The 18,734-nt window shown below is 38.7% G+C and overlaps 1 protein-coding gene and 1 pseudogene across 2 annotated transcripts; both read left to right on the plus strand.

Annotated features, from left to right (window-relative positions):
* Positions 1 to 7,842: 7,842 nt before the first annotated feature.
* LOC121789530 (formate--tetrahydrofolate ligase-like) lies at positions 7,843 to 11,182 on the plus strand. Of its 2 annotated transcripts, XM_042187970.1 has the most exons (6): positions 7,843 to 8,080; positions 8,327 to 8,476; positions 8,759 to 9,934; positions 10,037 to 10,183; positions 10,689 to 10,987; positions 11,097 to 11,182. In XM_042187970.1, the coding sequence occupies exons 1-5, from the start codon at positions 7,925 to 7,927 to the stop codon at positions 10,962 to 10,964; spliced, it is 1,905 nt and encodes a 634-aa protein (XP_042043904.1). In that variant the 5' UTR covers positions 7,843 to 7,924; the 3' UTR covers positions 10,965 to 10,987; positions 11,097 to 11,182. The 2 variants fall into 2 exon arrangements, with proteins under 2 accessions (XP_042043904.1, XP_042043903.1); XM_042187969.1 differs by having other exon boundaries at positions 10,689 to 11,182.
* A 2,525-nt stretch (positions 11,183 to 13,707) lies between these two features.
* LOC121789528 lies at positions 13,708 to 18,625 on the plus strand (annotated as a pseudogene).
* Positions 18,626 to 18,734: the final 109 nt, after the last annotated feature.

The raw sequence follows: 18,734 nt of genomic DNA on the forward strand, positions 1-18,734 counted from the left end.
TGAGGCCATATCTTCTCCGGTACCACCGGTATGGCTAATAGAATGACGGCCTCGAAGTGCAGAGCTCGGTGGAGGTGGGTCCTCAAAATCGTCATCGGAGTCGTGTACGAACTGAGATGACGACTCTCCGCGGACGGTTTTCTGCTTGGTTCGTCGTTTGCCTTTTGCCTTATGGGTACGTCCACGTCCATTGCAGAGCGCTGCGAAGAGGGTAGTCCATCAGCTGAGGCTCCCCGGATATCTGCAGTCCTTCTTCAACCATCCTCGAAATGGTTTCCATATCCGGACAGAAATGTCCTGTCGCAGCTCGGCCACTTAGAAAGTGACGTATTTTGTGAAGCGTCTCCACCTACAATTTTCAAAGTTAAGTACATATCATAATATGAATTTGAATAAGTAATCAGGGTTTAGTTAAGTATAAATAATGTACCGTAAAGTTATGAGAAGATGCGGTTTCGTGGAATCCCTCTTCAGCATGCACGCCGGGTTTGGTAAATACACCACAGTGATCTGGCGAAACCAATTCATATATTCTTCCGTTGCAACAGGCTCAGTACTGTCCTCCAGATCAGTCCATATCGTAAAGTGTCTGTTGTCCCACTCCTGTATATAATTGGCGTGCCATTGAACCCAATTCCGACCAGCTTTTCCACGGCGATCCTGTTTCAAAAAATCAGAACCGTGGAACCGGGGGAGATCCGGGATATACGGTTGGACAATCCCGAATTGGCGCAACACTCGGTGTGGCAGGTGTGACTCAGCCAGATTCCAACAAATAAGCGTTGTGATCGACATCCATATAGGACGACCGGCATCACAACTTTCCGGCAACTCCGGTGGAGATAAGGCCTCCAAATAAACTACATGTGATACAAATTTTTCAAAATAATTTCCATAAAAAAAAAACAAAAACAAAAACATTTTATAAATATATGAAGTACCTGATTAGGATGCATCATGGAGAACTGATCTCGGAAATTTTCAACACAATGTCCGGGTGCTTTTACATATGACGCCGGGCCATTCCATCTAAAAAATTTAAATTATGAGCGAAGAACACGAAAATTGATGAACATTAAGTTTAAAAACGCAATTAATGAACAACTTACGCGCTTGCACATGGTAGATAGTCTGTATGCACGGGATCTAGCATCCTCGGTCTAATATTTGGGATTCTCTCCCAAGCCCAAAGTTGTAATAGAGTTAAGGCTCCCCTACATCCGTCCTCTTACCAACGGCCGCTTCACACAAATTGTGGTACAAGCAAGCAAGCGTCGCCCCACCCCAGCTATATGTAGAACACCGTTCTATATCCATGAAAAAGTGTAGGTAGAAGAACGGAATTTTATTTCCGGTGGCGTTGGGGATCATCAGACCACCAAGTAATAGCAGACAATAGATACGAGCCCGCTGAGCATATATGTAGTGTTCGTGGTCATTAGACAGCTCAATCCTCAATTGGCGCGATAAGCTCGTCTGCTTAAAAGCCATTTCCTTCAACTCGGATGCTTCCGGTATGAATCCTAGAAAATCCATACACCTGTCCGTCCAATATCCCGCGTCCGTCGGGGGATGTAAGTTGTCAGAGCCTCTCCATCAACTTCAGGCCCCATAAGACCTCCACGTCTTCCAGTGTCACAGTCGCTTCACCGACTGGAAAGTGAAACGTGTGAGTCTCTGGCCTCCAACGTTCAATCAGAGCTGTGATAAGATGGTGGTCAATTTCTTTGGTTTACCACACCTTTACCCCCAAACCCCATCTGGTCCACTATTGTCAAGACATGTTGCTGGATGGGAACATCCCAAATTTTTCCTTCAAATCGTCGGCAGCGTACATCTTCGGATGGAACTCCTGCCCATATGTTGTTAGAGACGTGTTGTCTCTGAAAATATAATACAGATGGATCCGCAGGACACATGCAAGCCGACGACGAGAGGTTGAAGATGATGCCATAATTTACCTACATAATTCAAATTCAACAATAACCAACCATAACATTTAATCCAATTTCATAAACCAAATTCAACAATAACCAACCATAAACCATTTCAATAATTAGATACAATTTAATCCAATATCACAAAATTGAACACCAACATCAAATAAGCAAGTTACACAACATTGCACATTCAAAATCATAAACCAATTCACCTACACAAATTAACAATTTCAATTAACAATTCGCCCAACCTACCAATTTCAATTTTGCCTAACCTAACATTTTCAATTTGTCCAATTTCAATTTGACAAACCTAACAATATAAACAATTTAACAATCTAAACTAATCAACCAAAACCCACAAAATCACATAACAAAACAATTTGCCCAATTTTTTAGCTATAAAAACCCTAGGGTTTAGGCTTATAATCAAATTTATACACAAATTAACTTAAACCCAACACAATCCAACATAATAATCAACAATAATATCATTCAACCAATCCAAAATGCATAATATTTTCTACTCAATTCACAACCCATTACAAACCCTAGCTATCCACCAATTACTATAATTATGTAAAAGGTAAGCATACTAACCGAATAAAATAGATGAATTTGGGGGAGAATAGCACCGATTGATGAATGTAGGCCGAAATCACGGAGAGAAGGCGCGCAGCTGGAGAAATCGCGAAGGCTGTGTGTTGTGAGGTTTTCGCGATTTGGGGGAGGAACGCCTGGTATATCAGTCTGATTAAACACGCCACTCAGAATGGCGTTTTTCATGATTAAGTAAATACGCCACTCCGGTTGGCGTCTTTTACAAAACGTCAATATGTTCGGCGTTTCAACAAAGAAAACACGCCATTTACAAATGCGTTTTTTTATTTATACACGCCAACCAAGTTGGCGTGTTTAATCGTAATTACAATCCGAGAGCATACACCCAAAATACGGCACAAGTATAAAACGCCATCATCGTTGGCGTATTTACCTTAAAACACGCCAATGACGTTGGCGTATTTACTAATAAAAACGCCAATGTGGTTGGCGTTTTTCCCATTTGTGGAATAGATAACAAAATGGGTACATTTACGTAATATTTAGTGTAAACTCCCCCATAAACCCGATTTTCCCCCTTACCAACGCCAATCACCATGTGAATATTTTTACTGAATAAAAGTTGGAAAATAAAAAGAGTAGAATTCGCGGAGACATCACCAATGCAGCCACCGATTCTCCGTTCAATTCCGGCATTCGGCGTCGCCTCCTCTTTCTCCGGCGCCACCGCCTTACTCCGCCGCTCCTACGTGTGCTACAACTGCAATTACCCCTTCCATATTTCCCCCACCGCTGCCGCGATCGCAGACTCGGACACGTCATCATCCGCCTTCCCCTCCTCCTTCCGCTGCCCTCGCTGCCACCTCCGCCACCTCATCTCCCACCACACAATTTGCGCAGCGCCTCGTAGTCGTCCTCCTCCTCTTCCTCCTTCCTCCCGCTCTACGCGGCGGCGCAAGGACGATCCTCCTCCTGCTGTTATCAGTAGCACTACTTCAGCAGCTCCGTCGACGCAGCCGTGCTCAATTTGCCTAGAGGATTTCGATATTAGCTCCGATGCAGCTAGTGTGACGCCGTGCAAGCATTATTTTCACAAGGATTGTCTCGCGCCGTGGCTCCGGAGGAAGAAGACTTGCCCCATGTGCCGTCGCGAATTGCCCTACAAAATTCGAAGGTTTCGGAGATGGGCATCAGTGATCGCGCGCGATGCGGATGGGGATACCTTGATGAGAGACGCATGAGCTCTGTTGGTAAGTGTTTATGAGTCATCTGTGGCATTTCAATTGCTTGCATGTCCGTTTGTGTGTCTGTATTCATAATTTGATCATGTTTGCTCTGTGTTGTTCTTTGCATTTGTTGTGAGTTATGTTGCTTCTATACTTCGTTTCATTATTCATGTGAGATTCTGTCGTTTTATTATTTATATGTGTTTAATATGGAGAGTAGTTGTATACTGTGTTTGGTGAATTATTGCTCCTCTAGGGAACTGTAGAATGCATTTTGTATGTGTGCTGTTAAATTGACTGTCCAGTGGTCTTCTACATTAATACATAGGCAAAATTCGAATTCAGGGTGGTTATGGAAAAAAAGGGAACCTTTTTTTTTGCATTATGTAAAGGGGAAAAACGTGCGTGTTTACAGATTGGTCAAGACAATTGGGTTGGCGTGTTTCAAACACGCCAAATGTAATGACCTGTTGGTAATTTTCGTTGAAAATCAAGTGGCACACCGCCATTTTCCCCTCTTCCTCGGCTTGCCGTAGAAGGTGAGCAGCATCAGCGTGGTTATGAGGCAGGCAGCAGCACCTTCAAATTGAAGCCCTGCTCGGTCGGCGGCTGTGGGGGGATCACCGATGAAGGAGTCTGGTATGGATAGGAGATAGATTGATTGTTGATTTTTGGGATGAATTTCTGTCAAGAAATAACACGGCATTTCATTTGGCGTCTTTGAAACACACGAATTGGAGTATATGCTATCTTTGCTATGGTGGCTATTGTAGGATCATCTTTAAGCAAACATAGCGAAGTTCATTTGCTGTGCCGTACTGGGTTGAAAAGCCTCAGTTTTCTATATCAAATGTGGTAATTATGCTTCATAAATCATAATGAGCTTCTCTTTCTGAAGTGTAACGAGCAAAAGCAAAACAAAAGTTACTCCTACTTACTACAACCCTGGCCGTATAATTTTGTACTAGCATGGTTTTTGAATGCTTGTTTCTTTCTTCTTTTATACAATATAGAAGTAGCCAGTTTCGACTTGTAATTTTTTATATGGACTGCTTGTTTTGATGCCTTTCATGCAATGTCCAATTTTTATCCAGGATTCCAGGCACTAGTAGAGATGCTCATCTGATTCTTGTCAACTTGCCTTGCAGATAAATGGAAAAGCAGTCTTGTGCAAATATATGGAGCTGTTCTTCTATAGCTTGCTGTCATGGTCGGGGACAGCGTCTTTTGTACAGAGTTTGTCTTTTTAGTTAATCTTTTGCAAAGTTAGCGCTGGAGCAGGGATGGGCCTAATAGGTAGAAAGGCAAGAGGTTTTCTTTGAAGAAATTTAGAAAATTAGAAGGAATAATTCCTATAGAGTTTTTAGTGTCTCCTATCATTTAGTGAGGGGGTGGATATGGTTTCGTTTCATTTCACAAACAGGGTTAGAAAAGGGGGTGGTAGAATGGGATGGAATAAGTAGATTTTTTATTTATGTTCCATTCTTATATTTATTAATAAATGAAATTTTGATTGGAGGAACATTGCAATGATAGGAATTAACTTTTACATATATGGCAAAGGTAAGTGAGATTTTTGTTCAATCTATTGAAAAAATGATGAAAACTATGAAAAGTAAAATTCTGGTATAAGTTTTGAGGAAATTACAATCTTACTGTCAGTAGATCTTCCCCTGGTTGCCTGCTATATTGGAGGCAAGTACTTCTTTTACCCTACAAAAAATGATAGGAGTATAAAGTCACATAGGATAATCTTGATAATTTTTATCTCCCATGCTTACTGCCTGTATTTCTGTTACGCATAGCATGTTTGCAACAGTTCTAAGCATATATCAGAGCATCTTATTCATATATCAATACCATAATTCTTAAGATAATATTTTTTCATTTTGATTCCTCATGTTGATATATATTCTGTTATTGGACCATGTTTTCCCAATATCAACATAGCTTACCCTGAATTCATAGCACCTTGGTACGACGCTAGACATTGAAGAAGATGTAAAGATTATTGTGTTTTCTTTCAGTGTGCTGCAAGACTCAACAACCTTGTTGAGGTTTTGATGTTCATTAGTTCAGTATTACATAAACTTTTGTCCTATACCATTGTCGTCTGTGTTGGCTCATTATCTAGGCTATGTAATGACAATGGTAGTATATGAGGACATCAAAACTGATGAAAACAATGAAAAGTAAAATTTTGGTATAAGTTTTTAGAAAATTACAATCTTACTGTCAGTAGATCTTCTCCTAGTTGCCTGCTATGTTGGAGGTAAGTTCTCTTACCCTACAATAGTGATATAAAGTCAAATAGGAAAATCTTTATGATTTCTATTTCCAATGCTTACTGCCTGTTTCTGTGTTATGTGTAGCATCTTTGCAACAGTTCTAAGCATATATCAGAGCATCTTATTCTTATATCAAAACTGTAATCCTTAAGATCATTATTTTATTTAGATTCCTCATGTTGATTTCTGCTATTGTCATTCCGTGTTCGTTTGCCCAATCCCCAATATCAACATAGCTTATCCATGGATTTATAGTATCTTGACACGGTGCTAGACATGGAAGAAGATGTAAAGCTTATTGTGTTTTCTTTTAGTGTGTCTTCCTTCCTCTTTTGGGAAGTCAACTCCTTGTCCGATTTGAGCATGAAAAGTAGTGTTCAACAACCTTGTTGAAATTTTGATGTACCCCAGTCCCGTATCACATAAACTTTTGTCCTATACCATTGATGTCTGTTTTGGCTCATTATCTTGGGTACTATGTAATGGCAACAGTGGTAGTATATGAATACATTGACAACCAGTACTGCCATAGTAACTGATGTCTCCCTGTGGCTTTGTTTATTTTGCATCGATAGTTTATGTTATGCAGTCGATATTATGGAAATGCTTTATGAGGAAAGAAGGGTAGAAATTAGGGCCGGATGCATATTCCTACCCGTCTTTTCTTTCTTTAAGATGATGATATTGCATGATTCTAAAGTTTTGGCTGCAGCTGGTATGGAAGGATGAGCAAACATTTAACCTTTTTGAATAAGGTATGCACTCTCCAGCCATTGCAGTGCCTCTCCCATTGACACATTTTCTATAATATATGTGGAAATCTCGAATGAAGAATACTAACATACAGAGGCTCAGAGTTAAAAGTGGTTCTATGTTGAGAAACTTATTTGATGAGTTGCGAACGATTTCTTGTTAAGAAACTCGTGTTTGTTCTTTGATGGTTTTTTGTTTTATGGTCGTAAGGACTTGGTGGGATTGGTGTAGATAGCGAAGGATTTGATAGGCTTTGGTTTTTTTGTTTTTAGCTTGCTGCATTTTGTTCTCCTCCTTTTGCTTGTATTTTGTGGAATACTCTGCTGCCCAGTGCCTGCTCACCATTATGTGATTTTGAGCATTTTTCATTAGAAATAACTCTTGCTAATATTGGCACAGGAAACTCAAGCCTGTACATATTTGTATTTTTATCTGTATTTCACTGAGTTTGGATTTAAATAATGTACTCCTCCATTGTTTTACGCATCTTGAATCTTGGTCCATATTGTGTGATTTGCATTTTTTGTAATGGTGATGTATTCTAGGATATGACTTATGAGTAAGGACTTCTATATACTACAATATATGCATATAGCTCACAGATCAATTAAAATCAACTAATCGGAGTATGATATATTTTGTATAAAACTATAAATTTATTTGACCCGAATTAATAAAAACTGATCTCCCTAATAAATAATTTAATAGTTTTCATAAATAAAATCCATCCCATTCCCCCCTACTTCTTAACAAATCAAATCCAAAAAACCATTATGCTATTTTGTTCCTTAACCATTAAATTCTTTCATAATCCAATTCAGCATTATCATTATGTAAAACCAGACTAGATTAGTCCAACATGGGGGTGTAGCCCAGATGCTAGAGCAGGTACGGGGACGATACACCGCATCTCCATTTTATTTTTTCATTTTATTTTCCACGTGGCGGACAAGCAGTCGTCGATATCGCACCTTCAAATCCTTATTCTCATTTTTAAATTTTACTATTTTCCTAAGCTAGCGTGGCAGATAATCATTAGCTGGAAATGAAGTCTCATCCCAATTTATTGCAAAACACATATCCCAATTTATTGCGAATTGATAACACCAATTCAATCATTCAATTTCGCCCTGATAGAGTGAGACTGAGAGACAGAATGGGAAAGACAACAAGGAAACTCGAAGTGGTCTCGCCGGTTCCGGCCGATATCGACATAGCCAACTCCATCGAGCCTCTTCACATCTCCGAGATCGCTCAGGATCTCAATCTCAGCCCGCAACATTACGATTTGTATGGAAAATACAAGGCTAAGGTAATTAATTTTAAGTATATCTTCTCTGTGTGTGTGATCGCGATTGTAATCATCTGCTCTTTTGTAGACATAATCGATAAAAGGTTAATCTAGCTTACACAGAGGTGTTTTGTGTTGTGATTGATTACTGTTAGCTGATGTCTATTTCTGCTCTTCTGTAGCTTTCGCGATGTGCTTGATTCATGGTTGCTTTAGATCTCTTTCGGTGTTTTGGAAACGGTTGAGCTGATTTCAGTTAAATTGTAGGTGCTGCTGTCGGCGCTGGATGAACATGGAGGAAATGGAGACGGTTATTATGTGGTTGTTGGGGGAATCACTCCGACGCCTCTGGGTGAAGGCAAGTCCACTACTACCGTTGGTCTCTGTCAGGCACTCGGAGCTTTTCTCAATAAAAAGGTATCGTTGTCTAACAGTTTACACTTGATTTCTTCTGATTTTAATAGATTCGCTAGCTTGCTTGGTTGTTTTCCACTGTTTCACCTTAGTAGACGATGAAAAGTATGTTGATTCTCGTGTGTTTTAGCTCACATGCTTCAATCACATATAGTGGGATAATACTGGCCCTAAAATGATTTGCCGTTTGACATAATTACCATTTGCAATCTAATGTGAAGTAATTTAGTTAACATCAAATGTAAAGAGTTTTTGCTTGCTTATTTGTTATGTTTGGATTTGTAGGTGGTCACATGCCTACGTCAGCCCTCACAAGGACCAACATTTGGGATCAAAGGGGGTGCAGCGGGTGGAGGCTATAGCCAAGTGATTCCGATGGATGAATTCAATCTTCATATGACAGGGGACATCCATGCAATAACGGCTTCAAATAACCTTCTTGCTGCTGCCATTGATACTAGAATATTCCATGAATCGTCTCAATCTGATAAAGCTCTTTTTAACCGCTTATGTCCACCAAATAAAGAGGGGAAACGGAGCTTCAACGATATCATGCTTAGGCGGTTGAAAAAGCTAGGTATCTCAAAATCTGTGCCTGAAGAGCTTACTCAAGAAGAAGTTAAAAGGTTTGCCAGGCTTGATATAGATCCTGAATCCATTACATGGCGAAGAGTTATGGATGTGAATGACCGTTTCTTGAGGAAAATTACTGTTGGTCAGGGCCATGAAGAGAAAGGTATGGTAAGAGAGACAGGGTTTGACATCTCAGTTGCTAGTGAAATTATGGCAGTCTTGGCTCTCACAACTTCCCTATCTGATATGAGGGAGAGGCTTGGTAAAATGGTAATTGGGAATAGCAAAGCTGGTGATCCCATCACTGCCGATGACCTTGGACTTGGAGGTGCTCTGACCGTGTTAATGAAAGATGCCATCAATCCTACACTTATGCAGACTCTGGAGGGTACCCCTGTTCTGGTTCATGCAGGTCCCTTTGCAAATATCGCTCATGGAAACTCATCGATTGTTGCAGATGAAATTGCCCTTAAGCTTGTGGGGCCAGGCGGGTTTGTGGTTACAGAAGCAGGGTTTGGTGCTGATATAGGGACTGAAAAATTTATGAATATAAAGTGTAGGTACAGTGGTTTAAAGCCTCATTGTGCAATTATCGTGGCAACCATTAGGGCCCTCAAAATGCATGGTGGAGGGCCTGCAGTGGTTGCTGGAAAGCCACTTGACCGTGCTTATGTGACCGAGAATGTGGCTCTTGTTGAAGCTGGCTGCGTTAATTTAGCACGACACATTTCAAACACAAAAGCTTATGGGGTTAATGTGGTGGTGGCTTTGAACAAGTTTTCAACTGACTCAGAGGCTGAACTCAATGCAGTCAGGAGTATGGCATTATCCGCTGGTGCTTTTGATGCGGTAATTTGTACACATCATGCCCATGGAGGGAAAGGAGCGGTTAGTTCTCTCTCTACCTTATGATTGTATATTCAGATATGCTTCTTGCTTGGATCGTCATTTGACATAAGTGAATAAAACATTTGGCATTTGAAATTTCAGGTTGACCTTGGAATTGCAGTTCAGAAAGCCTGCGAGAATGTTACACAACCTTTAAAATTCTTGTATCCTCTGGATGCGAGTATCAAGGAGAAAATAGAGGCGATAGCAAAGTCATATGGAGCTAGTGGTGTAGAGTACTCGGAGCAGGTATCGAATCAATATAGCTTTATAAATCTTTTTCCATGTTCTATGCTCTTTGCTTATGTTTATCTAAGACATGATTGAAATATAAATGTTTCCTTAGGAGAAATAATCAGAAACTAGAAGAAAATCACGAATACTTAGAAATGACTGATAGCCTTATTAGTGATGGGAAGTTTCTAGGGTTCTGCATGATGTGCAATTGGGGTAGAAAACCTTCATATCATCCTCAAATTTTATTTCAACACCAATGTTAGGTTCACCAGGAATAAATTTTGGGAACCACATGAGACCATATCAGTTGAATAATATTGAATGGAAAATTTGATGAGTCGGGATTTGGACTACATAAGCACAATGGAGTTGCAAATGATCTGTTTTAGACTTTAATGAGGATAAATGTAGAGAGATTTCATTATAAGTGTAGCAATTGATTATAGTTTAATTTGGTCATTGAGAAACAAGGAGTAGACAGAAGCTTAGTTTTTGTTTATTGTTTTGGATAAAATAGGCAGAGAAACAGATTGAGATGTATAGCAAACAAGGATTCAGTGGATTGCCAATCTGCATGGCGAAGACCCAATATTCATTCTCAGACAATGCTTCAGCAAAGGGAGCGCCTAGCGGGTTCGTTCTACCAATCAGAGATGTGAGAGGAAGCATTGGAGCAGGCTTCATCTATCCTTTAGTCGGAACAATGAGTACAATGCCTGGCTTACCAACCAGGCCTTGCTTTTACGATATAGATCTTGATACCACTACGGGAAGAGTAATCGGTCTATCTTGATTTTCATTTTCCAATATAACAAGGTAAAGTTGAATCTGCAGATCTTCTTGTTTGATCATGCGGTGATTGTGATTCGTGAACTCTTTTCTTGCCTTTGCTTTGGTGATTCCTTGTAGCTGTTTGGCTTTGCAGATTGCATCATCAACTTGTTCAATTGTGGAGTATCAAGTTACCGTACTTGTTATTTTTCCCTTGAAAGTCGTGATTGTTATTACTCAGCTTGAGGCATCTTCAACCATGTTTTAGGGCTGCAGTCCAAACACTCGCAAACTCGAGCTCGGGTGGTCGTCCACATTTTATAGTGCTCGAGCTCATGTGCTGGGGAACTTGAGATGTCAATGTGTTTCAAAGTTAGTGTAAACGGTAGAAGTGATTGATAAAAATTAAGTCCGGTATTTTAATCTCGCCCCACGCTCGCCCTCGTGTGAAAAAAATGTTTAGTAAAACATCCTGCAATGAAGGAAATTTCCCATTTCTCTCGCACCCATCGCAACCACCTCCTTTTCCTCACTCCGCCCATCGTGACCGCCTCCTTTGCCTCACGCACCACCACCCTTGCACTGCGGTAGTGCTAGGCCACTGGGGTTTATTGCGCTCGTCTCCCAACGGGATTGATTCAGAAATGTTATACTGAAGATGATTTTTCTTAAATTATAATCAAAAGTACAAAAACTTGATCATAAAATGATTTTTATAGTCCAAACTTAAAATTACACAAAAATATGAAAAAATCTAGATAAATAATGGAAAAAAAAGTTTTCTAGTTGATGTGGGTTGGAAATAATGTAGCTTTTACGTATGCAAACTCTTACTATTATAAAAGAACTAAAAACTAGAAACGTATCCTCTCGCTGCAAAATGAAATACATCTCGACTAGTGCTTACGGATTGGTGCACATTAAGATGTATAGAGCTAGAGAAAAGAGAAAATTCTTTAGTTGGTGTCTTTCTCATCTTTCAAAACTACCAATTTATAGGATATGAGAGACCACATGAAAGGTCTTGGCATCAAGGCACCTCATAAAACATGTGGATATACTTTAGATGAAAGGCCATAAGCATCGGATGTGAAGAGCTAAAAGTTTGTCCTCGCCATTTCTCATGCTTTCAACGACGAGACCTTATAATTGAAGTGATATTTGTTATAAAAATCATAACACTATGGCTGAAACTTAGTATTTTTCATAAACTTTAACATAGTAGTAGTAGTATTAAAAATCATAGATTTTATGATTGATGTCAATTTTTCATGACGGATCATTCTTCAAACTCGTCAAAATTACTAGGCGTATCTTGTTATATTAAGCTTAACTTATTCAATATCGAATTTAAGAATTAGAACATCGAGATGACACCGTTTCATGTATAATTCAATTTTCAAACTAAGCTACATATACTTAACAGTGGGCGACATAAGATCAAATCTGTGGAAAAAAAGATCTATTTGGGCCAGGTTAAGAAAATTACACACTTTCAAAAATTTATAATTTTTATAATTAATTTAAAGTTTATGAAAAATATTAGAATTCAAGCAAAATTTACTATTTTTAAAGATAAATTTTAAAGGCTACGAAAAATAACATAATTCAAACAATATTTATGATTTTTAAGATCAATATATCTTTTTTTTTTGGTAATTACCAAGGGTATCACTGGCGAGCCCATTAACTATTCCCCGCGCTGTTTTTAGGCACCTCAAAGGGTGAGACAGCTAGCAAGGATTTAAAGCTGATCCATACTTAGCAGGGATCAATCCCCTGACCATTTGGTTAAGATCAATACTCCCTCCGTCCCGGGCTACTCGCCCCTTTCTTTTTCGGCACGGATATTAAGGAATGAGTGTATAGGAAGGTCAAAAATGACGGCTGTAGGTGAACATTTTTACTAAAAATGGAAAGAGTGCAACTAACTTGGGACACCCAAAAAGGAAATAAGTGCGAGTAGTGCGGGACGGAGGGAGTATATCTTAATTGAATTGAATTTTTAAAGTGGCGGTGAGTTTTCAACAATCGCACTAAAAATTACTCCCTCCGTCCCACAAAAATATGCATTCTTTCATTTTTAGTTCGTCCCACAAGAATATGCAATTTCTAGTTTTGGAAAGTCTTTTCTATCTATTGAGGTGGAACTTATTCTCCATTAACAATACTTTAATTACTTTTTCTCTCGTGCCGTCCTCAAAGTGCATATTCTTGAGGACGGAGGGAGTATTTGGGATTAAATTTAATTATTTGAACTCTAGTCTACACACAACTCATGAACTTTGCATGTTGCATGTTTATCATTATAGGTAAAAGTGTTACTATGAGAAATCTCTATAATTTGATGTATTTATATTTCATATTTATATTTGAGATGCTTTGTTTCTCAACCCATTAAAGTATTTTCATATATTTCCACATTTCAAAATCTTATATCGTTCATCCTCATTAAATATTTTCACTTTTCCATAACTATTAGAATATTAATGAAAAAGTAGGATTTATATATTTACTGATTTTTTCTAATCATTTAAACGTCAAATAATTTATTAAAGTTTGTGTCAATCAAGATATTTATTGGGCTAGAGTATTCAACATCATACATACTCTAATGCAAAATAAAATAAATCAAATGACATACTTGTATTTTTGTTTGTATTTATGCATTTTTAAAAATAATTTATATTCATCATATATATTTTGCACACTATTTTTTTTCGTTTTATCGAGTAAATAATACTCCTACTATATGCCACTGTATTATTGGTCATATACTCCATATAGATATTGTCATAATTTTTTCCTGATACCATAACCCTACTACATTTCGCACGGGTGTTCAGATCCGCCGCCGCCGCCCGTCGATTTCGTTGCCGCTGCTGCGGCCTCCGACGCGAGAGTCACCTCCACATTCAGCCTGTAAGTATGAATCGTATAAATCTGCAAGGCGTTTCTTACATCGACTTTGTTTTCTCGCTGTGAAAAATCTGCAATTTGTTCTACTGAGCCATAAATTTGAAGAATTTGATGTTTCTCGTTCCGATAGTCCATAAACACGCTATTTACCTCAAATCAAAGCGATATCCTTGTTTTAAGAGAGGAGAAGCTGTATAAGTAACAGTATATTTGTAATTAAAGGGTGAAAATCTGCTGCAATCAGCGTTTTGTTTTTGTTCCTTTTGGATTGGCTATTGTGGTGACCACTATGTTCTTCTGATTAACATCGGTACGGCGACAAAAATGATTCATTTGTTGACTTAATTCCAATTTTGCAGAGTACCAACAGTTGGATTGTCTTCCAATATGGCTACTTTTGCCAGACCTGAGAATGCCTTAAAGCGTGCTGAAGGTAAGAAGCTGTCACAGTTATTGTTATCCTGCAAATAAAAATCAGTGTGCATCTTGTTGTTTTGCCAATTTTTATTGTCATTTTACCCAGACATTGACATATATGTTAGTATGTTGGGAACTTGGGATTAACCTTTTTTAATTTCTTATATAATTGAAGTATTGGAAATCAACCAGTAGTAATTCTTACTGTGTGTGAGGTGTGAAGGGTTGGAGGGAATTTCTTCTAAAATTGATCTGTTATATTTTGTTGTATACCTTTGAAGTCCAATACCCAGAGAAGAAACTAAGGGGATAATTTTTTTAAATAGAGCTGTAGATGGTATTTTTTTTCTCAGCTGTTATTGACATGTAAATTTGCTGATGCAGAGTTGATCAATGTTGGACAAAAGCAAGAAGCACTTGAGGCTCTTCATAGTTTTATTACCTCGAGGAGGTATAGAGCCTGGACAAGAACTCATGAAAAAATAATGTTCAAGTATGTGGAGCTGTGTGTTGACATGAGGAGGGGAAGACATGCCAAGGATGGCCTTATCCAATACCGTGGTATCTGCCAACAGGTCAACATATCTTCACTGGAGGAAGTGATAAAGCATTTCATGCAGTTGTCCACCGAGAAAGCTGAGCTTGCACGCAGCCAAGCACAGGCCTTGGAAGAGGCTTTAGATGTTGATGATTTAGAAGCAGATAAAAGGCCCGAGGATCTGCTTCTGAGCTATGTTAGTGGCGAAAAGGGAAGGACAGATCAGACAGGGAGCTTGTCACTCCATGGTTTAAGTTCTTGTGGGAGACGTATAGAAGTGTTCTTGAAATTCTGCGCAACAACTCAAGATTGGAAGCCCTGTATGCTGTAAGTTTCTTCATTATAGTTATAGTTTACATTCATTTTGTAGTACTATTTATATTCAGTTTGGTTCATGATGTTCTTCATGTGTATATTCATGATCCTGCCTTTACCTTATTTTATTCATATATAAGTGTTTTCTTAACATTGTTTTTAATGGGATGTATAAAAAATTTCATGTTCTTATTTGATGAGCCATACCATGTTCTTATTTGTTGGTCATTTTTTATTTGGCAGTCTGTGTTGGCATGATATTCATCAATCTTCTAATTTTGAATATTCAGATGACTGCACATCGCCTTCCAATTTTGCAAACAATACAAACGGACTACCGAGTTTCGGAGATTATGTGAAATAATCAGGAATCACCTTGCAAACCTCAACAAATACAGGGACCAGAGAGATAGACCTGACCTTACTCTTCCTGAGAGTTTGCAGTTGTATCTGGACACCAGATTTGAGCAACTGAAAGTTGCAACTGAGCTCGAGCTTTGGCAGGTTAGTAAGTTATCTATTCTTATTCCCATAAATGCACTTAGGTATTGCTAATAACTTACTTGTGCAATCCTTATATTTTCTCTAAGTTCATTCTTTACTTCTGATTTGCAGGAAGCCTTTCGTTCTATTGAGGACATATTTGGATTGATGTGCATGGTTAAAAAAACGCCTAAATCTTCGTTGATGGTTGTATACTATTCTAAGCTTTCAGAAATCTTCTGGATGTCATCCAATCATCTTTATCATGCTTATGCATGGCTTAAGCTTTTCTCACTCCAGAAAAGCTTTAACAAGAACCTTAATCACAAGGACCTGCAGATGATAGCTTCATCTGCTGTCCTAGCTGCACTCTCAGTAACCCCTTATGATCGTTCGTATGGAGCATCTCATTTGGAGCTTGGAAATGAGAAAGAACGAAATTTCAGAGTGGCAAACCTTATTGCATTTGATGTGAGTCAAAACCAGAGAACAGAGAAGTGGTAATAGTTGTCCTGGCTATATCTTTTGCTTTGTGATACTCTATTTTTTTAATTTGTCGATTATGTAACTATCTGTTTATTCCTTTTCAGCTTTGCCGGTCTCTCTACTCTCTTGATTAAGCTACAATCTTTATCATTTTAAATCATTGCTTAGGCCTACTGTTTTGAAGTATAGATCCTACAATACACCTTAGTGGTTAAAAAATTGATTGCGTAGATTTACATTTTTATACCTTTTTTGGCATTTCAGTCATTCTTAAGTCTCTTGGACATTTCAGGTGGCCAAAGGTGTTATGAACTGTGTAGCTCAGGAAGTGAAGGATCTTTACCATATTTGGAACATGAATTTCTCCCTTTACACCTTGCACTGCAAGTACAGCCCCTGCTAACAAAAATATCAAAAATTGGAGGCAAACTTGCTTCTGCTTCCTCAGTTCCAGAAGTACATCTGTCTCAGTATGTTCCTTCTCTGGAGAAGCTTGCTGCTCTTCGGTTACTTCAGCGGGTATGTATTGCCATGTCATGCGACTTCCTGTGGAACACTTTTGGTATCTTACATTATAATTGTGTTTTTTTGTTCTTTATATATCCAGGTCTCACAGGTGTATCAGACTATAACCATTGAAAACCTATCAAATATAATTCCTTTTTTTGATTTTCCGATGGTGGAGAAGATCTCTGTTGATGCAGTGAAAAATAATTTCTTATCAATGAAAGTGAATTACAGGAAGGGTGCAATTTTCTTTGGTAGCAAGGTAACCATCTAACCTTTTTTTATCTTTCTGAGTTTCTTAGCATGGCCAATTGAGCATACTATTATCACCCTGATGCTACAGTTCACATTTTTGTTGCTGTGAAACTGAATGCTCCTTCCCAGTTTTTAATTTCCCCTTACATCTTGGAATGGCCAATATCCTTCCTCACCATCCTCTCAGTAGCCAGGTCCACTAGGGGCCAAACCTTTGCAAGATAATGAAATTCCTTTTTTGCCAACTTCCTGTTGCCTACAACAAATTTAGTGCCTACTGCCTAGTGTATATACCCTCCGGGCATATACTTCAGCATTTAAAGTTTTTTGAACTTCTGTTTTGAATTTCCTGTGTGTTCCTTCATAGACTCCATTGAATGCTGTAAATGAATCTTTCTCTTCAGAGTCTCGAGTCAGAGAGGTTTACAAGATCACCTCTCCACTCTTGCTGAATCCCTTAGCAAGTCAAGGGTCATGATATACCCTCCTGGGAAGGGAACACCTAAATTGGGGGAATCGCTTTCAGATTTAGTAGAAGTAGTTGAAAAAGAACACAAACGCCTGCTTGCACGCAAGTCAATAATTGAAAAGCGCAAAGAAGAGCAAGAGAGGCAGCTGTTAGAAATGGTATGTCATTGACTTATTGGGATGGATTTGTGTGGGTGAGTTAGTTATTTGATTTCTAATTCAGTATCATTGACTTTTATATTCATAGGAACGAGAGGAGGAGGCAAAGAAACTGAAATTACAGAAGATAACTGAAGAGGCAGAGCAGAAAAGGCTTGCCATAGAATTTGAGCAAATGAAGAATCAAAGAATTCGCCGGGAATAGAAGAACGTGAGCTTGAGGAAGCCCAAGCATTACTGCAGGAAGCTGAAAAGCGGGGAAAGAAGAAAGGAAAGAAAACAGTCTTAGAGGGGGTGAGTGAATTGATTCCTTTGATAGATCTCTTTGATGTTTTGCTGACCTTAATTTTTCTAATTAACGAATTTTATATGAATTCAGGAAAAGTTAACCAAGCAGTCTTTGATGGACCTAGCCGTTAGTGAGCAGCTCAGGGAGAAGCAAGAGATGGAGAAAAGGCTACAGAAGCTTGGAAAAACGATGGATTATTTGGAGAGAGCAAAAAGGGAAGAGGCTGCCCCAGTTATTGAAGCTACATTTCAGAAGCGCTTAGAAGATGAGAAGGTTCATCATGAGCTTGAGCATCAGGTCTGAATTTGTCATCTTCGTTGGTGGAAACTTCATCTATTAGTGCTCCTTTTCACAGGAGATTCTATGCACTGTGATATGATAATAATGATTTTTGTACTTATAATTGAATTTGCATAAAATTTACTCCATTAATTGTTTTCCCCTTATCTTGATACAGCGAGAGGTTGATTTAAGTAGGCAACGCCATGCTGGAGACCTAGAAGAGAAAAGAAGGCTGAGCAGGATCTTGGAGAACAAGGTTTTTTTGGAGCATTCTGTATATTCTGTAGCAAGCGATTGGCCATGTGAAAATCTTGTTTAGTTTCTATGTTGTATATAATTGGCATATTTTCTTGGTCTTGTGCAGAATGTTTTCCAAGAACGTGTGGTAAATTGTAGGAAAGCTGAACGCGACAGACTTAGGAAGGAAAGAGAAGAGACGATCAGCAACATTATCCAGTCACGTAAACAGGAAAGGGAAGCTAAGAGGAAATCATATATTTCCTACAGACTGAAGAGGAGAGGCAAAGAAAAGCCCGTGAAGAGGAGGAGGCTCGGAAGCTTGAAGGTAATTTTCTATTAAAATCTGAAACTGATTTTTAGATCATAGTAGCTCTTGTTTCTAGTCTATGCCACCCTCACATGGCCGACCCGCTTTGTCATATTGTCTATTAATT

This window comes from Salvia splendens, unplaced genomic scaffold (genome assembly GCF_004379255.2).
Source record: "Salvia splendens isolate huo1 unplaced genomic scaffold, SspV2 ctg27, whole genome shotgun sequence".
NCBI classification, from domain to species: domain Eukaryota; kingdom Viridiplantae; phylum Streptophyta; class Magnoliopsida; order Lamiales; family Lamiaceae; genus Salvia; species Salvia splendens.

What these genes read in the sequence shown, in the direction of transcription:
- LOC121789530 (XM_042187969.1), top strand. Translation starts at nt 7,925, where the DNA reads ATGGGAAAGACAACAAGGAAACTCGAAGTGGTCTCGCCGGTTCCGGCC. An exon ending in GAGCTTTTCTCAATAAAAAG is followed by an intron (nt 8,477 to 8,758) that starts GTATCGTTGTCT and finishes TTGGATTTGTAG; the next exon opens with GTGGTCACATGCCTACGTCA. An exon ending in CCCATGGAGGGAAAGGAGCG is followed by an intron (nt 9,935 to 10,036) that starts GTTAGTTCTCTC and finishes TTGAAATTTCAG; the next exon opens with GTTGACCTTGGAATTGCAGT.